This window comes from Narcine bancroftii, chromosome 1, assembly GCF_036971445.1.
Source record: "Narcine bancroftii isolate sNarBan1 chromosome 1, sNarBan1.hap1, whole genome shotgun sequence".
Taxonomy (NCBI): Eukaryota; Metazoa; Chordata; class Chondrichthyes; order Torpediniformes; family Narcinidae; genus Narcine; species Narcine bancroftii.
Window position 1 is genome coordinate 368,035,094 of NC_091469.1, and position 21,759 is coordinate 368,056,852.

The 21,759-nt window shown below is 40.7% G+C and overlaps 1 protein-coding gene across 3 annotated transcripts in view; it reads right to left on the reverse strand.

Moving 5' to 3' along the window:
• Window positions 1-21,759, reverse strand: part of dazl (deleted in azoospermia-like) — a 93,249-nt gene that overhangs the window by 46,652 nt on the left and 24,838 nt on the right. For all 3 annotated transcript variants that reach the window (XM_069912940.1, XM_069912937.1, XM_069912939.1), the window contains exons 3-4: window positions 18,080-18,171; window positions 6,207-6,261 (exon numbers count right to left, since the gene is read on the reverse strand). In XM_069912940.1, the coding sequence (XP_069769041.1) occupies window positions 6,207-6,261; window positions 18,080-18,171 (147 nt within the window). The remainder of the gene's footprint in view (window positions 1-6,206; window positions 6,262-18,079; window positions 18,172-21,759) is intronic.

The window sequence follows — 21,759 nt, forward strand, 5'->3', positions numbered from 1 at the left end:
ATCTCTTTGTCGATCCTTGCATCAGATGAAATGGTGCAGCCGAAGTAGGTAAACTGGTTGACCGTTTTGAATTCTGTGTGCCCGATGGAGATGTGGGGGAGCTGGTGGTCATGGTGGGGAGCTGGCTGATGGAGGACCTCAGTTTTCTTCAGGCTGACTTCCAGGCCAAACATTTTGGCAGTTTCCGCAAAACAGAACGTGATGCGCTGGAGAGCTGGCTCTGAATGGGCAACTAAAGCGGCATCGTCTGCAAAGAGTAGTTCACGGACAAGTTGCTCTTGTGTCTTGGTGTGAGCTTGCAGGTGCCTCAGATTGAAGAGACTGCCATCTGTGCGGTACCGGATGTAAACATTGTCTTCATTGTTGAGATCTTTATAGGCTTGTTTCAGCATCATGCTGAAGAAGATAGTAAAGAGGGTTGGTGCGAGGACGCAGCCTTGCTTCACGCCGTTGTCAATGGAGAAGGGTTCGGAGAGCTCATGTATCTGACCCGACCTTGTTGGTTTTCGAGCAGTTGGATAACCATGTTGAGGAACTTGGGGGGGCATCCGAGTCGCTCTAGTATTTGCCAAAGCCCTTTCCTGCTCACAGTGTCAAAGGCTTTGGTGAGGTCAACAAAGGTGATGTAGAGTCTTTTGTTTTGTTCTCTGCACTTTTCTTGGAGCTGTCTGAGGGCAAAGACCATGTCAGTAGTTCCTCTGTTTGCGCGAAAGCCACACTGTGATTTTGGGAGGACATTTTCGGCGACACTAGGTATTAGTCTATTAAGGAGAATCCTAGCGAAGATTTTGCCTGCAATGGAGAGCAGCATGATTCCCCTGTAGTTTGAGCAGTCAAATACACCAGGTTTTTTTAAATGTCAATGCACTGTCCCCTTCTGTGGGTCTTGCCAGAAGCAGCTGCATTTCTGCCTGAAAGGAGAAATTACCTTCTTGCCAGATAGCCAAATACAGTGTGGAATCCTGGAGGCACATTTCTGTGATTACCTGAGTACAGCAGCTCTTCAGCTCCCTCTGGTGGGTCAGATGCAGCTGCAGGTAATCCAATTTTTCTTAAGATCATGTTTGCGAATAAAATGGTCGGGATGGTTTGCCTGAAGTCTGACCCAAATGCTGGCACACTTACTGCACTTCTGCTTCCTCACAGGTTCCAATGTCCTCCTGCCCATAACTAGAAATCACCTTCCCAGGTTCCTGTGGTTGGCTGTAGCCTGGTCTTTGGGTTTGCTACCTTCAATAATTTCCATCACTCAGTACCTTCCTGATTTGATTCTCCAGCTCAGTAGTACAGTAGGTTTTAGTATTCCTTACTTACAGAAGCATAACCCGATCATATTCTAAAGAAACAGAATGAGACATTGCACTGTTTGTTTGGCGCCAGAGTGGCTGTTAAAACCAGGTGTGCAATTTCTTTTCTCTATCTCCTTCTCACTTTAATCTTGACATAGGATCCCAATCCAAAACATTAACCATTTCTCTTCATGGGTGTTGCCTGACCCAGAGTCCTTCTAGTTTATCTGTTTATTCAGTCGGACATGGAGTATAAATTTTGGAAAATCATAAAGCTGTATTTGGCTACATTTATAGATTTGCATGCAGTTCTGGTTGCTACGCCACAGGAAGAGTGTGGAGCATTGAAAAGGGTGCGGAGCATTGAAAAGGGTGCAGACACGATTCATTACAATTTTGTCTGGATTACAGAGAATTAGACTGAAAGAGACACTCGTCAAATTTGGAATATTTTCTCTGTAACATCAAAGGGTGAGGGGAGACCTTGGTGAAGTATGTACACTTCTGAGGAATAGATCCCATTGGGTAGAAAAGTCAAATACTAAAGGTAATAGCCCCAAACAAGTGCAAGTTCAAAAAGAAGCATGCGGGGGGCGTGGCAAGATGGCGTAGGGAACAGACGTGCCTTCCAGACCTCTCCTGACTCTGATTTATTGTTTTGTCTTTAAGTGCCCGTTAAAGTTCTTTTAAAAGTTTATAAATAATAGGTGTTGGATTAGTGCCTAATGGTTTATATGTAAAAAAAAAGGTAAAAGAAAATATCAACAGACTGTTAAAAAACTACATTTTCCAAAATTGTCTGAGCCTACTTGTTTACAAGAAGCCAGGACTCAACGTAGAATGGATCCAGAGGAGGACGTGCAGAGTTCAGCATTGAAGCTTCGTTTTAAGCCGGTGAGGCTCTCTGAAGGTCGCATTCAACAGCTTTCAGAACAAGGGGCTGGACGGGTGCCGGTGTTTCGCACGGTGGCCACTGCAGGTGTTGTAGCTGAGGCTTTGACAGTTGAATCAGCTGGGGCGCCACCAGCTGGAGAGTTAAAGAGTTGTCATTCAACTGCTATAGTGGTGGCGCTGCAAAATGCATCTTCAATTACAACGGTTTTTCCAGACATCGATTCAGTGAAGATGATTAAAGAGATTTGGCTTAAAGATAACCCTGATCTTCAGTCTCCTGGCATTGCTGGGGGGACTTTGAGAGGGATTTTTATACGAAGTCAAACTGCTAGAAAAGATACTAAATTAAGGGAAGGGACAGAAGATCCTATGGTCTCTAAGGAACAGCAAGACCCCATTATGCCTGAATCTACTTCTGTTGAAATGTCTGTTAAGGATCTTGAAGATAAGATATATTCTGTATCGAGTCACTTAGCTAATTTTGTGAACCTGTTTATTTCCAAGATTAATGCGATGGCGGAAGTCATTAATGGAGCTTTTAAGCTTGAAACCATTGAAAGATTTGAAATGTGTGATCAAGGATCAACTGCAAGATGAAAATAGAATAATTGAAACATTGCAGATCCAAAATAAAAATTTAGCAAATAAGGTTGATTATTTGGAGAATCAATCTAGACGGAACAACGTGAAAATTGTTGGTTTGCCAGAAGGCATAGAAGGACCAGATCCAAGAAATTTTTTTACTGAATGGATTCCACGAGTGTTAGGACAGGATAAATTCCCTGAAGGTTTAATACTGGAACGTGCTTATAGAGTTTTAAGAAGAAAACCTTTTTCAGGACAGAATCCAAGATCTGTTTTGATCCATTGTTTAAACTATTGTGACAGAGAGACAATTTTACGTACGGCTATTAGAAATGCCCAGCAAAATAGATCTCCTTTGATGGTTCAGAATAATCCTGTTTTCTTCTATCAAGATTTGAGTCAAGAAATTATGTTTCAACGACGCGAATTTAATTCTGTGAAAGAACGGTTGTGGAAAAAAAGACATAAGGGAACATTCAGGTATTCTGCAGAACTGAAGATTTTTTAGGATGGAAATTAGCCAAAGTTCTTTGACAATCCTAAAGAGGTTATGGACTTTGCTCAGTCTCTACCAATCATGCAGTTTCAGGAATGATGTAGTCCTTCAAGGTCTCCAAAGAGAGTAGAGATGTAAGGTGGGATCCAGTTTTTTTTAAAGAAATGGAAGCAATGGTGACCGAAGTGGTAACGTTGATTTAAAAAAATAAATCTTTTATTTTTTTTTGAGAAGAGTTTAAATAGTTTAAATAATGATGATAGTTTAATGAAATGGGAGTTGGGAGAGGGAACTGGGTGGGCACTAGTTTCCGGAAGTCATCAGCTACCTGTGAGTTATCTCACACCCAATATTTTGGGGGAGTTACCGCTTTGGGCGGTTTAAACAGGAGGTAGTTGTGACCTCTGACCTGTTTTTTTTTTTCTTTTTAATTTTTGGGTTAAGAAGTGAAGGTTTTTTTATTATTATTTTTTTTAAAATAAATAATTTTTTTTTTAAACTCTTTGTTTTCTGATTGTAATTGAGAGGGAATTAGGAGGTTTTTTTCTCTCCTTTTTTTCTCTTTTTTTGGGGGGGTTTTCTCTTTTTTCTTTCTTTTTTAAGAGGATGATGTCACAGAAGATAAGTCAAAAATTGAGGATGTTGAATTAGATGAAGAGGAAGATGAGGGGAAAGGTGATAAGAAGAAAAAGAAGAAAATTAAGTACAAATACATTGAGGGAGAAGAGTTTAATAAAATTAAATTAATTTCGATAGAGAATTTTGAAGATGTTATAAATGAAGAATATGGAGAATTTTATAAGAGTTTGAACTTTTTTCTTTTTTTTTCTTTTTTAATATAAGGGGAGGGGAAGGGTATAAAAAGTTTATCTGATTGTTTTTCTAAGGGATGTTTTTGTTCTCTCGATGAATTATAAAGGAAACTTGGTATTAATGGAAATTCTGTATTTATGTATTATTAATTATGATTTTTTTGAAAAACAGATATGTGATTGATATATGATTTTAATATTTTAACTTAGTTTTAAAGTGGATTTCATTTTTTAAATACATGTATTATGTTTGATTTAAATATATGTTTAAGGGTATTATTTTAGTATTGATATTTTTGTTGTTGTTAAGTTTTATCCTTTTTTTGTAAGTGGGGTTTTTTCTATTTTATTTACAATATTATTAATTAATTCTTCACTCTTTATGGGGGGGAGGGTTGGACTAATTTTAAATTAGATGATTAATGTTGTGTTATAATTATTGGGGGGGTTAATTTGTGTAGTTTAATGATGTAGTATTCTAATTTTTATTATCTTAGTTATTATTTCTTTAAATGTAATTTTTATTTTATTCATGTCATAAAATTTTAAATAAAGTTAAAAAAAAAGAAGCATGCAAGGCAGGTTTTTCTTTCTTCTAAATATACAGACAGTAATAGGTGCTGTGAATGCACTTTTGAAGGAGGTGGTGAAAGCAGATAAGATAGCAACTTTTAAGAGCATTTAGACAGTCAAGGAATAGAGGTATGTTGAGGATGTACAGGCAAATGGGATTAATTTGGCATCACAATCAGTTTGGATATCATGATCTGAAGGGCCTGTTTCTGTCCTGTACTAGACAATGTTTGATGATCTTTAAATTTGGAGTGGCACACAGAGTTTTGAAAATATTAGATTTTCAGATAGTTCATGTGAGCAGTCCAAAGTTTGTTCAGCATTCTCACTGCCCATGGGAAGAAAATGTTCCTCGCCCTGGTGAAGCTGGCTCTGATACTCCTGTATCTCTTTACCAATAGGAACAGCTGAAAGATAGTGTGCAGGTTGGAAGGGGTCTTCAAATGATTTTGTGCACCCTCTTGACACAACAATCCTGGTAGATCATGTCAATGGGGTGCGTGGGGGGAGGGACTCCAATGATCCTCTGCCAGTCTTGTAGTCATGTGGATTGACATCATATCCATTTTTCTGCATCACTGTGATGGAGCCAGCCAGGATGTTCTCAACAGTGCTCCTGTAGAACGATGACATAATGATAGCCAGTAGCCTTGCCCATTTCAGTCACTCAGGAAGTACAGTTGCTGTTGTGCCTTCCTGACAAGCGCGGAGATGTGCATCCACGATAGGTCACTAGTTAAGCAAACTCCAAGAAACTTGGTGCTCTCTATTTTCTCCACTAAAGGGTTGTCAATTTATAGTGGAGGGTGGATGTTCCTGGTCCTTCTCAAGTCCACAATCATCGCCTTAGTCCTGTCCACATTGAGACTCAGAAATCATTCAACAGGTAAACAAAATTAGCATGCACACAAGACATTGTACAGGAAATTAAACAAAACAATAAAATATTCCGGTTGTGACAGTACACCATACCTGGTATTTTGTATAAATTGTTCATCTCCTGAAGAAAATACATACATTTAAGGCAGTTCAAAAAACCTGGGCTGTGGATGCCAAATCAAGGAGTACATTCATGAATGTTCACTGCTTAATTGATTCTTGGAGTATAGTTTATACCAAGATTTATGAGAATCAGGAAAGAAAGCAAGATTGAGGCAGACAGAGTGGAGATGCTGGAACCTTGAGCAAAATAATTTCCAGAAGGTAATTAGCAGGTGAAGCAACATCCATGGGGACAAAGGAATTGTCCATGTCATTTCAGATAAACAAAAAACCACCATGATGGAAGCAGAGCTGGCTTGAGGGCCAAACATTTCTTTCCATTTTTTTTAAAATAAATGTTCTGGCGTTAAAATAAGAAGGCAATTAATGAAGTATTCTGCCAAATTTTTGTATGCAGCCTTGGGAAATGGAACAAATCTAGAAAGCCAATTCATCAAGATTAATTGCTAATTAATTACTTTCAAGCAAGATGATAATAATTTGATAAAAGATCAAACATACTGAAAACTTAACATTTTAATATCTGAACACATTTTGTGGACATATTTCACTTACTTCAGATATAATCTTCTGTATATCTACATCATTGTGAAACGAGACAAAGCCATATCTAAATGAAAAGAAAGTTGGTTTAAATTTATGCTCAAAGCTATTAACACCCTCTAAAATGAGGTCAAATCCATGTACCATGCACAAATTCAAGACAACTATATTTTACTTCCCAAGATCTTTAAAAAGCAGATGTTGCTTCAAACTATGAGGTATGAATCTAATTTCAAAGCACTGTGTTGAAGCATAAAAAAATTGGTGGGGAACCAGAGACCTCTATACAACAATTAAAAAAAAATCTATTTACTTCAAGGATAATGAAATCTAAATTTAACATTTTAAAGAACACCTCTAACGTTCACTAGATTTGTATCTAGACATGCCTAATGAAAGAAAGATACATTGAATTTTACCATTTAAATTTTCAACCAATTTTTTAAATCTTGAAGTGAAATATAAACAGGTTTAATGGAAAATATAACCAAAATCCCAATATTCCACTGAAACATTTGATGGCTATATTTTATCTAGCTCCAGAGTTGTAGGTTCACCTGTCTCTCTTTCTAGCTTCACTCCAGGAGCAATTCCAGAAGAAAATTAAAACCAATTTGAAAACAAAATGCATTTTTTTTTTTAAAAAGATATCCTTGTTTCTCTTTTTTTAAAAAAAAAGACAATCAGCTGAGCAATTTCTAATAATTGACAGTAATCCTTTTGAGTACAAAAAAAAACTGCATTCAAAATGTCTATGTCCCATTCCTCCTATTTTCTATAAATAATAACTCAGAAAAACAATTATTTTAAACTAAAACTCCCAGCTGCCTGTTACTTTTTTTCTGGATTGGTTGTGTTAGAAACAGAATTACCTTTAAAGAAATTGCTCGAGACAAAAATTGAGAACAAAGAACATTTATTACAACAACAATGCAAAGTTGGGTGCTTCCCCTTACCCTGGGAATACACACATACACTGGGGCTCACCCAACTTTTATACAGTAAATTTCAGTATCAGAATACCCTCCCCCTTACATTCTTCTGCTCCCTGGATGGGTTTGGCAGAGGCAATCCTTCCTGCCTACGTGCAGTTTCAGTATACTTGGAGGACCAGGGGGTATCCTGTCAGTGTCCCTTCATGTTATTGTCCTTATTCACACCTTCCTGATTCTCGGAGCTACAGTCTCTTGGTATGTAGAGTTGGCTCATCCTGTCTCGGGTTGGCTAATTTAATATGTATAACTTTGTAAATCTGTGTAAGGTTAACTAATTAGATATGTAGAACTTGGCACTTCTGTCTATCCAGACTACCTCAACTTCCTACATTCTATTGTTCCTTACCGCTCCTTATCTTATTCTTATGGTGGCTCATTGATCTTGTCACAAAGACTAGAAGATTCTTATGTTAATCGTGCTGACTCTGCTTTCCTGCATCCTAATTCCTAAGCTCATCCTGTTTGTACTGGTTACAGCCATTAACTGATGTATGAATTTTAGTTTCCTTCATGTTCATAATTTTAGATCAGTTTTCCCATCTCTCACAATCCTCACTTTTCTTTTAGATCAGTAATACTGATCTTTCACCATGATCAGTGTTACTGATCTTAGGTTACTGGTCTCAGTGGTACTGATTCCCCCCCCCCCATAGGAAGTTGAGGTAGTCTGGATAGACAGAAGTGCCAAGTTCTACATATCTAATTAGTTAACCTTACACAGATTTACAAAGTTATACATATTAAATTAGCCAACCCGAGACAGGATGAACCAACTCTACATACCAAGAGACTGTAGCTCCGAGAATCAGAAAGGTGTGAATAAGGACAATAACATGAAGGGACACTGACAGGATACCCCCTGGTCCTCCAAGTATACTGAAACTGCACGTAGGCAGGAAGGATTGCCTCTGCCAAACCCATCCAGGGAGCAGAAGAATGTAAGGGGGAGGGTATTCTGATACTGAAATTTACTGTATAAAAGTTGGGTGAGCCCCAGTGTATGTGTGTATTCCCAGGGTAAGGGGAAGCACCCAACTTTGCATTGTTGTTGTAATAAATGTTCTTTGTTCTCAATTTTTGTCTCGAACAATTTCTTTAAAGGTAATTCTGTTTCTAACAAAGGGGGGCTCGTCCGGGATCACACTCCCTCCACTGACAGAGTGCCCGACGACGAGAGTAGCTGCACCCCAGCTGATTCAGCTGGACTCACGGACGACGGGTGGCTGGTCAGTGGAAGAAGCGAGTGATATCCGAGAAGAGGCATTGAGAACAAACGACGGAAGGAAGCGCGCTAGAGCCTTGCTACTGGAACCCAGTAAGAGGAATTTTACTTGCCTATCAGTATGGGAAGTATGGGTAGCAAGGAAGAGAGTCCTGGTAAAGGATGTGAGAATCAGATAACTACGTACAGCCCGCCCGGGTTGATGTTATCTGAGTGTGGCACGGGAAGGACCCGTGGAAAGGACAAACTGACCATGGTCAGGTATTGTTGTAGGGACTGGGTTAAATACCCGATTAAAGGGAGCTCCGTGTACTGGCAAAAGCTCGGATCCGAGGATGACTGGATGTGTCAAGCTTTGAACATCTGACTCTATCAAAACCAGAGAGATAACCTAGAGAGCAGGGAATATGCAGCCTGCTGGCTTAGGGGATCATGTGATCAATTGGTTTTGAAAGAAAAAGAGTACAAGGACAAGAGAGAGGAGGAACCTTTTGTCCCTGAACCACAAGGGTGGGTTGTGCTTTACATTCTCTCCCTCCACCTTATGTTCCTCCTATGCCGGCTCCTATCTTTCCTCCCCCTCCTATGCCCTACCCTTCTGCACCTTCCCCTCCTCTCCCACAGCTAGAGAAAAGAGAAGAGAGTAGGAGTGGTATGATGACTCGCTCACAAAGCACTCGATTACCACCTCTGTTGACAGGAGAGAGAGGTAACTTTAATTCAGAACAGTGTGAGACTCTTCAGGAAGAAAGGGCAGAACCCTTTGATTCATTTCCCAGGGAGCAGGAACCCAGACCTAATAAGCCAGAAACCAACTGGATGAGACCACTGCGGGAAGTTCCCGTGGGAGAGGGTCTCGGTTTCGTAAATGTGCCCCTGACCAGTACTGAAGTGCGTAACTTTAAGAAAGAACTGACCTCCCTGATAGAAGATCCCCAAGGATGTGCCGAACAGTTAGACCAATTTTTGGGACCAAATACATATACAATATGGGGGTCTCGACATAGAATCCCCAGCAGGGGAACAATTGGTACTAACTGGTTTTGTTACCAACTCAGCCCCAGACATTAGAAGAAAATTACAAAAGACAGAAAATTGGCATGACCAGGGAATAACCCAGCTTCTACAGATCGCACAAAAAGCATTTGTCCAGACATCTGAGGATAAGCAGAAAGCAAAGGCTAACATCTTGATGCAAGCAGTTAAAGGAATAGTAGATGAGTAACATGAAAAAGGCAGGGACTGTGTGCCAGCTCCTGGATGTTGGGAGAAGTGCCGGGAGTGGGAGAGTAGAGACCAGAGATAATTTCATAAATCACGACTTCCCACTTCAGTCACTGACCAATATTGATTAAAATTCATGCTAAAATTTAAATGTCATAAATGATCGTTTATCAATACTGTAGAATGAGCGAATTTAACTACCAGTTCATTCCAGTTTACGAAATAAATTGTATTCAAATGTGATTTTGCACAGGGAGTACCTGAGAGTTGAGTGATGTTATAACATTTGCAGGGAGAAATGTTTGCGCAAATAGGGTGAGTTCTATACATCTTAACTTTAAGTGTATGTGAGATAAAGAAAGGATCTGATGTGTTAAGTTGCTGGATCAGCCAGTTGAAGGGGGAGTGTGCATGTCCCTTTAAGTGCACTGTGGCACTTGAAATTGAGGCTTCAGGCTCTTGTCTTGCAGTTAGAGGTATGGAGCCCTATCAATAGATTTAGTACATTCCTTCTACACATTCAGCAGTCAAGGTCCGTGAGTTTAAAGATCACCCACCTCTGGTGAATAAAGATACCTCTGGTGATTCCCATAAGTTTAATCATTCATTTCTCTGGTGCATTTACCTCCGGAGTGAAATTAATGCCTCAGCACAATTTCTCTGTATTGCCGCTGTAATTTAATTCATGATAACTCTCCCCCCCATTCATCAGGTTTATATTTAAATCCGGTAGTGCGGAAGTTACATTGTAAATAATCACGGAGGTAAACCCTGCGCGACGGGATTTAGCTTAATGGAGAAATAAACCTGCGAACTGGTCTATGGTGCTGTGTGAGTACTGCCATAGGTGGAATATGATTTAAATTGGTGGCATAGTTCAGAACAATTGGGTGCATAAGAATATCATTAATAACTCACAGATCTTGTACCAGATGCTATTCAGTACATCTTGACTTAAGGACTGGAGAAATTGGCATGTTAGAATGAGATTGGCATGGCACCAATATTTCTTGATTCAATAATGACTCCACAAGCTCCAGGATTCATGCAGCAGAACTTTAAGTGGAATATAATAGAAACTAGCCTGTACTTAAATGATTGTGTGTGCAATCTTCATAAGAACATCTTTTAAATTTTTTTGGTGCCTGTTTTACAGACTGTTTTAAATAAGGCCAGCTCCTGTGAGCTGTGGCACAAGGCATTTTACTTAAGCCAGAACTAAAGGTTGAATATGTTTCAAGTTCTCTCGCAGGGGCTCTTGTGCTGCAATTTCTGTTATGTACTCACTCTAACAAATTGCAGGTTGGTTGCCTCATACAGACAAGCAGCTCCAACTGCATTTTAATAAGGTCTAATATATTCAAAACCCATGGAAATATGGTTTGTGTTTCATTTTACAATTTTTACACTAACACAAAGAAAAGTCAGATTGTTATTCATTTTATTAAATCTGGTGATTGGTTATATGTAAAAGCATGCCAACATCACCAACAGAAACCTGTCTGGGATGGCCCCTATTGTGTACTTTTTATTACAGACACTGCCGTGCGAACGAAAGAAAAAGGCTGGAGCCACATCCAACGAATTAAACCAGCTACTGAACCACAGAATAACAACATTGATAATCTACCCTCCACCTGGCGTGCAGTCCCTCTTCCTTCTGAGCTGAAAGTTACACTACGCCGTGAAAAAGTGCCGTAATGTTGTTTTTACCATTTATTGTATTGTTTAATTGTTGCTTCTCCATTTCTGGGACATCACTTAATTACTCACAATGTATTAAGTCCTCCTGGGATAGGGGCAGCAGAGGTGACAATTATTTTCCTTTAGAATGTAGACAGGGCATAGATTTAATGTATAGTCATAGTGGGATATGGGTTAACAAGGGATTCCAATACGGACCAGGGGAACTGAACAGCTTTAGTGGAGTACATCTAATTTGTATCTTAGCCTACACAGGTATTAAAGACAGGAGTTTTAAAGCGATAACACAAAGGACATGGTAGGACAAAGACAGACAGAATGGTAGTCAGGACTGTACATGTCGCAGAGAGAGAGAGTTAATACATATGCTAATGTACACAGACAGGCTTGCACTCACAAGTTCAATGATACTCATGATAATGTTAGCAGACAAGCTGCAACACACAGGTTAAATCACAAGAAACAATCCCCCCCCAGCTTGGTCTCTTCTCATCACAAACACCACCCCATGAAGGGGAGCACCAGTTACAAACAACGTGAGCTGCTACAGTACTCTAAAGCTGCTTGGCATTTCATATCAGACTCCAGACAGCCTTCAGAGATCGGTGGCCCTAGGGTTTGGGGCTGAAGAGGAACGACAGATACGAGCCACAATTCAACGGAACCACCTGACTCTCGACTATTCGTTCGCTGCTGAAGGCAGCATTTCTCAGAGACTTCTTCAGGACACGTTCGCTGCTGAAGGCAGTGTTTCTCACAGACTTCTACAGGACAATGCTTACAACAGTCGGGCAGTTAAAGACACTGCTTCAGGATTTCAACGAGAATCTGCCCATGCCCATGTTTAGACTTGGCAACCTCGGACTGATGTGGGATGGACTAGTCTCTTTACTGAGAACTGGAGCCTGATACTCACAACCCTAATAGCAGCTGGACTTGCTACTCTGACCTTTATGGTGCTCCCCTACCTAAAGACTTCAGAACACTACACCCCAAAGCCTTAATTCTCCAATGACACAGAGATTACAATTCGGTTATTGACCAGCTGCGAAAAACAACACCTTACACTTTACAGCATCAGTAATACTGATCTAAAAGAAAAGTGAGGATGGGGGGGGGGGGGGGGGAATCAGTACCACTGAGACCAGTAACCTAAGATCAGTAACACTGATCATGGTGAAAGATCAGTATTACTGATCTAAAAGAAAAGTGAGGACTGTGAGAGATGGGAAAACTGATCTAAAATTATGAACATGAAGGAAACTAAAATTCATACATCAGTTAATGGCTGTAACCAGTACAAACAGGATGAGCTTGGGAATTAGGATGCAGGAAAGCAGAGTCAGCACGATTAACATAAGAATCTTCTAGTCTTTGTGACAAGATCAATGAGCCACCATAAGAATAAGATAAGGAGCGGTAAGGAACAATAGAATGTAGGAAGTTGAGGTAGTCTGGATAGACAGAAGTGCCAAGTTCTACATATCTAATTAGTTAACCTTACACAGATTTACAAAGTTATACATATTAAATTAGCCAACCCTAGACAGGATGAGTCAACTCTACATACCAAGAGACTGTAGCTCCGAGAATCAGGAAGGTGTGAATAAGGACAATAACATGAAGGGACACTGACAGGATACCCCCTGGTCCTCCAAGTATACTGAAACTGCACGTAGGCAGGAAGGATTGCCTCTGCAAACCCATCCAGGGGGCAGAAGAATGTAAGGGGGAGGGTATTCTGATACTGAAATTTACTGTATAAAAGTTGGGTGAGCCCCAGTGTATGTGTGTATTCCCAGGGTAAGGGGAAGCACCCAACTTTGCATTGTTGTTGTAATAAATGTTCTTTCTTAATATTTGTCTCGAGCAATTTCTTTAAAGGTAATTCTGTTTCTAACAGTTGGGTACCCAATATAAATATTGAACCTGGAATGTCATTTAGTGATTTTAACTGTTACAACAATTGCATAAGGGTACTTTCCTGTCTCCGAATTGAAGATCTACCTTTATATCAGACGATAATGCTAAATACAATGATCCAATTCTAACTTTGCTAATTTTCACATGAAAATTGATGTGAATATTGTTACAGGATATGTTAGAACAGATATGGGTAAAATATGTCTTTTAAAGAGAGATTGTGGGGGTTTAATTTTCAGTAACAATTCACAAACAGGGTAATACTTCACAAAAGACATCACATTTAAAATGCATGAGCTTTGCTGAAGTGAGACATTGTGTCACCAGTGACTTTGCAGAGACAATGGAACTGGATTGGAAAGGACTTCAAAAGGAGGTGTAACTGGAACATAATGTTGGCCATGCTCAGGCTCAGATACTAAAAAGATCTTTTAAAAATTGGGTTTGGAACCTTGGGAGAGGTCATTTTATTTTTTTCAAGGAGGGTGCGTGCTTCTTCAGGTGCATTCTTCACTAAAAGTGCAGTGCTGCTCCTCTGAGCGCACTCCGGCTCCTGTCCCTGTGGGCTGTCAGGTTTGGGATGGCTGGCTGTCAGTGTGGGACCATCACGCACAGGACATCCCCACACTGACAGCCCACGCTGGCTGCCCCACAGTGTGGGGACTCATATCAGGCTGTTGGGAGAGAGCGGGGTAGTGGTATCAGTGTGGGGACAATATCGCGCTGACAGCCCACGCCGGCTGCTCCTGCCATGATGTCCACGCTGGGGGACAGGGGTGCAGTCAGGTGCTCGCCAGCTGACTGTTATCTCCTTAGCAGCTGCTTTCAGGTGGCTGCGTTCATGTGCCGGGGTGGGGGGGGGGGCGGTGGGGACCTCAATGCTCCGGCAATTATCCTTCCTGGAGGAGGTTTACAAATTTGCCTTGCAGGCGCCTCCTGCGCTTTCAAGTGGCCTCCTGACAGCCACATATGGGCATAATATGGGGCCTTACAATGTGATTTTGGCCACCTGAAAGTAGAGAGACAGAGAGACCAGTTCTACAGCAGCATTTGAGGCTGCACAATGGCAAGCTGGCAGGCTTGTTGAAAAATCCCATTTTGAAGACTGGTTGTGAGTTCTGAGTTCAGTCTGTTCAAAATTCTTGTAGTTCTTACAAGAGGAAATGGCTGGTTAGAGTGTTTCTCTTGAAATAACATAAAAGGAATTCTGTGTTGACCGGAAAGAAGAAGTCATCATTTGGAAACCCATGGGGCAAGTTTCTTCAGCAAGACACTGAAGTGACTGATTGGAGGAAATCAGTTTATGTGTGTCCAACGAGCAACAAATTTCTCTCTGAAACCAAGAACCTTCCTGAACGGTAACCATTTATCTTTAAGCACAAGAGCCTGGTGGAAATTATAAATGTTGAATTCTGTGCACAGTATGAGAACTGCCTGATACTAGTGAACTTGGAGAAGTGAAAAATGAATAACTGGACAGTGAAACAGAACTTTCATGAACATATACACATTACATACTAGAATTAGAAGGAGATTAAGTTAGATTAAGTTAACAGTAATAAGTTAAAGACTGATCCTGCTATTATGTTTAAAGAAAATTAAAAGCAACTTTTTTGAAGTAACCATTGTCTTGGTGAATTTCTATTGCTGCTGGGTTTTGGAGTCCTCTGGGCTCGTAACAATATTAAAAGCTCATCGACTAGAACAAATGCCCTGAAAGCAATGTACTCCAGGATACAAGAACAATAGAAAATGCTTCCAAACTACCAGCTAGGAAGAATAGATCTATAGGAAATTAATCAAGTAATTTGAAAACTGTAATTTTCACATCCAATGACCATTGCTGCAATGCTAGTCTTTGAAACAATAAAAATTGGAACAAGTAGGCATTGCAAATTAGCAAGTGAAATGCAATCCACCAGTGAAACTTTGCAGAAATTAGAGCATGAAGTGAAGGATAGGAAATCAGCAATAAGATACAACAACTGGCATTTAAAATGATGTTGTTATGAAGCTTAGTTAAGTCTGGGGAAACATCTGCGCTCAGTGCTGCTGAACTCTTGCCACACAAAGAGAATTCACACTATTTGTTTCAACTAAACCTTGACTTTATTCTCAGTTTTTTTTACAAGACGCCTCTTTCTCAATCTGCCCCTCTCCTTTGGCATGCCCCCGCGTTGCCCAATTCACTCCTTCACTGCCGCAGCACTGCCCTTGCTCCTGTTGTCTACCCACTTATGCATGTTTTCGCACTCAAATCTTGCATCTATTACGTCACCAGAGGCAACCTTGCCTATACAAAATTTGTGAGGGTGTATGGTCGTGATATTGCTATAACAGCAGTGATGCCTCTGTGGCAGCACCAGGAGAGCATGGAATGGAGATGCAGTGCCATGGGATTCTTCTACTGCCCAAATGTGATGTTGATGGCCCTGTACAGGTTGTAAATAATCTGTTTTAAGAGGTTGCTGGTCTTTTTCCAACTCCTGGAGATCAGTGGACTAGTGCAGGAGACCAGAAATGGGAGATCATTGCATACCCTGCCAAGTTGACCCGACAGGAAAGGTATCCAAGGCAGACCCTGAACAGAAAATGACCAAGGCAGTAGACCAGCAAGGAGCTTAGTGGCTGAAGGACCCACTGTAAGTATGTGTAAATGCATGACTCTCACCTAGTTCCTAGAGATGAGTTCATGGGAACCAGGTATCAGGACCAGTATTGGAGAGGGTGCCATGAGAAAGAATAGCTACCAAAGAGGCTATAGGCAGTGAAAGCTGCTGATTGTATTGGAGGATTGGATTTGGGAGCTCTGATTTATTGATGATTCAAACAGGAGTTTGTGTAGCTGATGGAAACAAATCCATGAATACAGTTTCTGAAGGGAGTCTCCTTTGCTTTTCTTTATTTTTGGGGGAGCTGGGCAAGCTTTTGTGTATTAGTACCTGACAATAAAGGAATTTTGATCAAACTTAAAGGTGGCAAAGTTGATGATTTAATTACTTGATTGGCATGGAGTCGAGATAATCTTTTGTCTACTCAAGATTTCAAAACCAATATCAACTGTTTTTGTTCACACACAAGACAGTCAACTTTTCCACAAACCATTCAGCCAAGATGGGAATGGAGTTCGCAACAACATAATATATTTCCAAGTTTGGCATGTTCTTGAGAATCCCACAAGTTATAGTTAACAGCCCACAAAAAAATAATTTTTTCCCTCTGTTCTGTTCGTTGACCTGTTCTCTTTTCCAATACATTTCCCCTTATGCCAGAGTTCTTATGTGGTGCCCTATCAAATCTATTTTTCAAATGCACCACACACTTCAAGTCACCTTTATTTATCATTCATACTATGCTCGCAAGGTAAAGACAAGATACCGTTTCTCCAGGATCACAGAGCTAGTTACATAAATACAAACTAGAATAGAACTTAAACACATTAAAATATTAAAATGTATACAGTGAAAGTCCACAGTACCCTATCCACATATGTTCTGAGAATTCAGGAGTCTGATGGCTTGGAGGAGAGGGGCAGGAGAAGAAAAGCTGTTCCCCAATCTGGATGCAAGGGTCAAATGCTGCAGTACTTCCCACCAGATGGCAAAGGGGAGAACCGTTTACATGAAGGGTGTGGAGCCCTTCACAATGTTTATTGCCTTTCCCCTGCATCGTGTTGTAGATGTTGTTCATGGAAGGAAGAGAGCCACCAGTGATCTTTTCTGCTGAATTCATTATCCTCTGCAGGGTCTTGTCATCTGAGGAGGTACAGCTTCCAAATTTAGGTGGTGAAGCAGTTGCACAGGATGCTCTCAATACATTCTCTGTAGAATATCATGAGGATGGAGATGAACTTTCCTCAGCCTTTGCAGGAAGTAGAGGCACTGGTGGGCTTTCCTAACTATGAAGCTGGTGTTAAGGGGTCAGGTGAGATTCTCTGCCAAGTGTACTCCAAGGTACTCGGCGACCTCAACAGTGGAGCCTTCAATGGTCAGAGGAGCATGGATCCCCCCCCGGGGCCCTCCTGAAGTTGACAACCATCTTTTTTAAAAAATCGTTCAGATACAGGTTGTTGGCTCTGCACCAGTACGTTAGTGAATGTATCTCATCTCTATGCCAACTCATCATTCTTACTATTCTCATCAGGCCCACCAAGTCTGATTGTGTTTAGTTGCACAGCTGTGAGTAAGCAGAGTGAACAACAGTGGACTAAGCATGCAGCCTTGGTATGCCCCCATGCTCAGTGTGATTGTCTTGGAGGTGCTGTTACTGATCCAGACTGCCTGAGGTCTCCCTGATAGGAAGTCGAGAATCCAATTGCAGAGGGAGGTGTTTCGACCCAGCAGGCTCAACTTCCTTATCAGGTACTGTGGTATGATTGTGTTGAATGTTGAGCTGAAGTCAATAATCAGTATTCAAACATAGGAGTCCTTGTTTACCAGGTGAGTGAGGGCTAGATGGAGGGAGATGGCAATGACATTGTCTGTCGAGCAATTGGGTCTGTATGCAAGCTGCAGGGGTTTTAGTGATGGGGCAGCAGGAGCTTGATGTTCACTTTTACCCACTCTGCTCATTATATCCTTTAATTTGTTAAACACTAATTTTCCAAAACAGATCGACTATTTAAATGTATCTTGGTTTTCTTAGTATCTTGTCATAACATAATAGGCTATGAACAGAACTACAAGAGAAATACATCTCAGTGTACTATTAATACATTTTGCCAGTCAACACTTTAGCCAATGAACTCTTCTATCCAAGCTGTCATAGTTAATAAATCCATTTGTGGAATTGTCCAGTTCAGATGGCAAATTACTTACCCTCTTGAAACACCACCTCCATCACTGATTATTTTAACCTGCTTCACAGCACCATACCTTGTGAAGAAGCCACGCATTTCATCTTCACCCATCTAGTGTGAAAAATAAAAGTCAGTAACATTTGTTAAGTTGCAGTAAAAATGCATACACCCTTTTTAAATTAGCCAATCTCAACATATCCTTTGGATCTGTATAGTTATAGAAAACTAATGGACAAATGTAAAATTCACAAAGACAAACTGTTTTCACCTTGGTAGCATGGACCTTGTGACAATAGAAAAAACATGGTACAGAAAGCTCGTCAACAAGTCTGAGTGGCCACGATTTGTTGACACTGGGAATAAAATGGGAATTGTGAATATTAAACTCATTTTCATTTGATGACACAAAAGAAATTAAGATAGAGTGAAATCCTCATCACCTGGAATTTAGTCAACTAGAAACTCAAACTACCAGCAAGAAAATTGAAATAAATAATTTTTCAAATAAATAAGATTGGGTGGATGGACCATGCAAGGGAGCACTGAAATTTTGGACACAGGTGTGCCTCACTGAACTACCAACGCCCCTCAATGCGCACGCATTTTCGCAGTTGCCACTTGCGTGGTGGTGAGCAGTTGTCTGCACAAGGAAGGTGCCAAGGTTTGAATAAAGTTGCATTGGAATGAAATGTCAGCATCCAAAATGAAGAGCTGGCCGATGCTGCTCGCCACTGGGATGACTCTGCCAAAATGGCTCCCTATCCCTGCCTAGTAGAATCTCATCTTTTTTAACATTAGATATATTAGTCAGGATTTATCTGTAAACTTGGAAGACTGGGGGGAGGTAATTATGACAGGGGCAAGATTAGTGTAGCAGTTAGCGACCAGCATTCGAATTGAAATTTTGTAAATTATGAAAATTACCTGATTAAAGTGAACTTTACATAATTAAAGAATAAAATACTGATTCTCCTCCACCTCCTCTCCCCCCCACCCCCGCCAATAGCTTACATTTTGCACTATCTTTTGTCTTTCAAACGGCACATTATTAATGCAGGAGTTGGGCATAAGATGAGTGAGTCTCAGTCAACTGAGAAATTCACATATCCAACATCTGCAATCCCTCTGAGTGATAGATAGTGATTTTACTGTATTATGTTTTATCTGCAATAACCAGGAATGACTGTCTGAGGAAACATTGGAAAAACTAATCAGATTACACCAATCTAGAAAAGTGAAAGGTGACTTGATTAAAACATTCAGGATCCTAAGGGATCTTGAAAAGAGATGTAGAGAAAAATCCTTTTGTGAGAGAAGCTGAAAGCAGTATTCATTCTTCAAGAGGAATCACCATTTCAGATAGGATAAGTGAATTTTTTTTTCCACAACAGTACAATACCCTCAAAAATCTCTTTCTCAAAGGGTGATGGAAGCAAGACATCTGATTTTTAAACCAGCAGTTTATTTAAAAAGGGATTAAAAGTTACTATGGACTTACAGGAATATAGATTTCAGATTACTATCGCATTAACCACAATTGTATTTGGTGGCAGAACAAGCAATAGACAAATCCATCTAATCTGCTTGAAATTCGTATAACCTACCCCCAATAACAGTATATCCCTCCATTTTTATCTATAAAAGAACATAATACTACAGAGAGTAATACAACAAAGTTCATGACAAGATTGTTGGTATTCCAGGTTTCCTTTAAGAACATTTTTCTCTTGCACTGTCACATTAACCTATCACCATTCTTTTTACAGGAACCATACCTTTGGGCGTCTAGGTCTGTCCACATATTTTTACGCATAACAATCCTGGCTAACCTTAAACCAGCTGCCATCCTCCAGTTCCAAGTGCTCCTCTGTTTATTTCATCACCATCTTACTTGAATCCTGGCTGGTTGTTACAATAGAAATTTCCAGGCTGCAGAGCTGCTTAGCCAAAAGATGGCAGACAGCAGCTTTCTAGTACTCCCAATAGGAGGTTATGTAAGGCGGACTATATGAAGCAGTAGCTACTTGTTCTCAGCAGTGGCCCACATTAACCATTCTGCCCAGATGCAACCTTAAGACCTGCATCTCAGTGCTGAGTGATTGCACTATTCAACCCAGCCTGCTCAACACTACACATGCATTTCATCAATAGCTCACTCCATTTAGAGCCATGTGGTATACAGATTGTTAAAACATTTAATTGTTATTGGCATGACATTAGCAAGTTGAGCTTTTAACCGGGTTTCCATCCACCAGGAGAAAGGGCATGAATTCACAACACAGCATTCCAACCTTTGACATCCAAGACGTTTCACTTTTCCTCAGACTCTCATGCAATTCAAAAGTTCCCAAATGTTAGGTTTCCTGAGGCGGCATGATCAGCGTAGCAGTTAGCGCAGCACCTTTACAGTGCCAGTGATGGGACTGGACCAGGGTACTAGCCCCACACTGTTTGTAAGGAGTTTGTATGTTCTCCCCATATCTGCATGGGTTTTCAGCGGGTTCCGGTTATGTATCGGGGATGTAGTTTAATAGGGTGTAAATAGAGCTCCATCCTCAACATCCATTGGAGCGCTTACACCCCTAACGTCGAAGTACTCGAGATGGCAGAGGTCGACAGCATCGAGTCCACGCTGCTGAAGATCCAGCTGCGCTGGATGGGTCACGTCTCCAGAATGGAGGACCATCGCCTTCCCAAGATCGTGTTATATGGCGAGCTCTCCACTGGCCACCGTGACAGAGGTGCACCAAAGAAAAGGTACAAGGACTGCCTAAAGAAATCTCTTGGTGCCTGCCACATTGACCACCGCCAGTGGGCTGATAACGCCTCAAACCGTGCATCTTGGCGCCTCACAGTTTGGCGGGCAGCAACCTCCTTTGAAGAAGACCGCAGAGCCCACCTCACTGACAAAAGGCAAAGGAGGAAAAACCCAACACCCAACCCCAACCAACCAATTTTCCCTTGCAACCGCTGCAATCGTGTCTGCCTGTCCCGCATCGGACTTATCAGCCACAAACGAGCCTGCAGCTGACGTGGACTTTTTACTCCCCCTCCATAAATCTTCGTCGCGAGAGCCAAGCCAAAGAAGAAATAGAGCAGCACATACTCATTGGACAAAATGGTCTGTTACCGTGCTCCATGTCTAAAAAGAATTTAATGTTATATTTTTTCTTCACCTCCTAAACTCGATGCAGAGAAATTAGTCTGCTCAGAATCTTTATTTATCAATGGTAAATATCTTTGTTTAAAGAAAAATGTCCCTGGAGCATCTCTCCTCTTTTCAACTGCAGTTAAATCTACCTGGTTTTTCTCCTCTCCTGAGAACCATTGTGGAAAAGAAAGTTACATTAAAAGTACAGATATGGAAAGAAATTATAGAAGCTGAATATTGTTCATTCAAGAGTATTTATTCTAGCGTATTTGGGTGATCTGAATGTTCTATAGGTTAGCTTTTCTTAGCATACTGTGACAGATTAAGTTTATATTTTCTATAGATAGTGTTTTAAAATGAGATAAATTGTGGCGTTGTTTTAGTGTATGCCACATACAAACACTTCACGACAGATGTCATTTAAAATGGCAGAGCTCTGCTCAAGCCAGACAGTCCAAGTGCCTTTGCATAAATTTTGAAGGATGCCTATAAGGATTCCACAAGGTGTTAATTGGACATTGCTGTGGAGTAATGGATTATATTTTAGA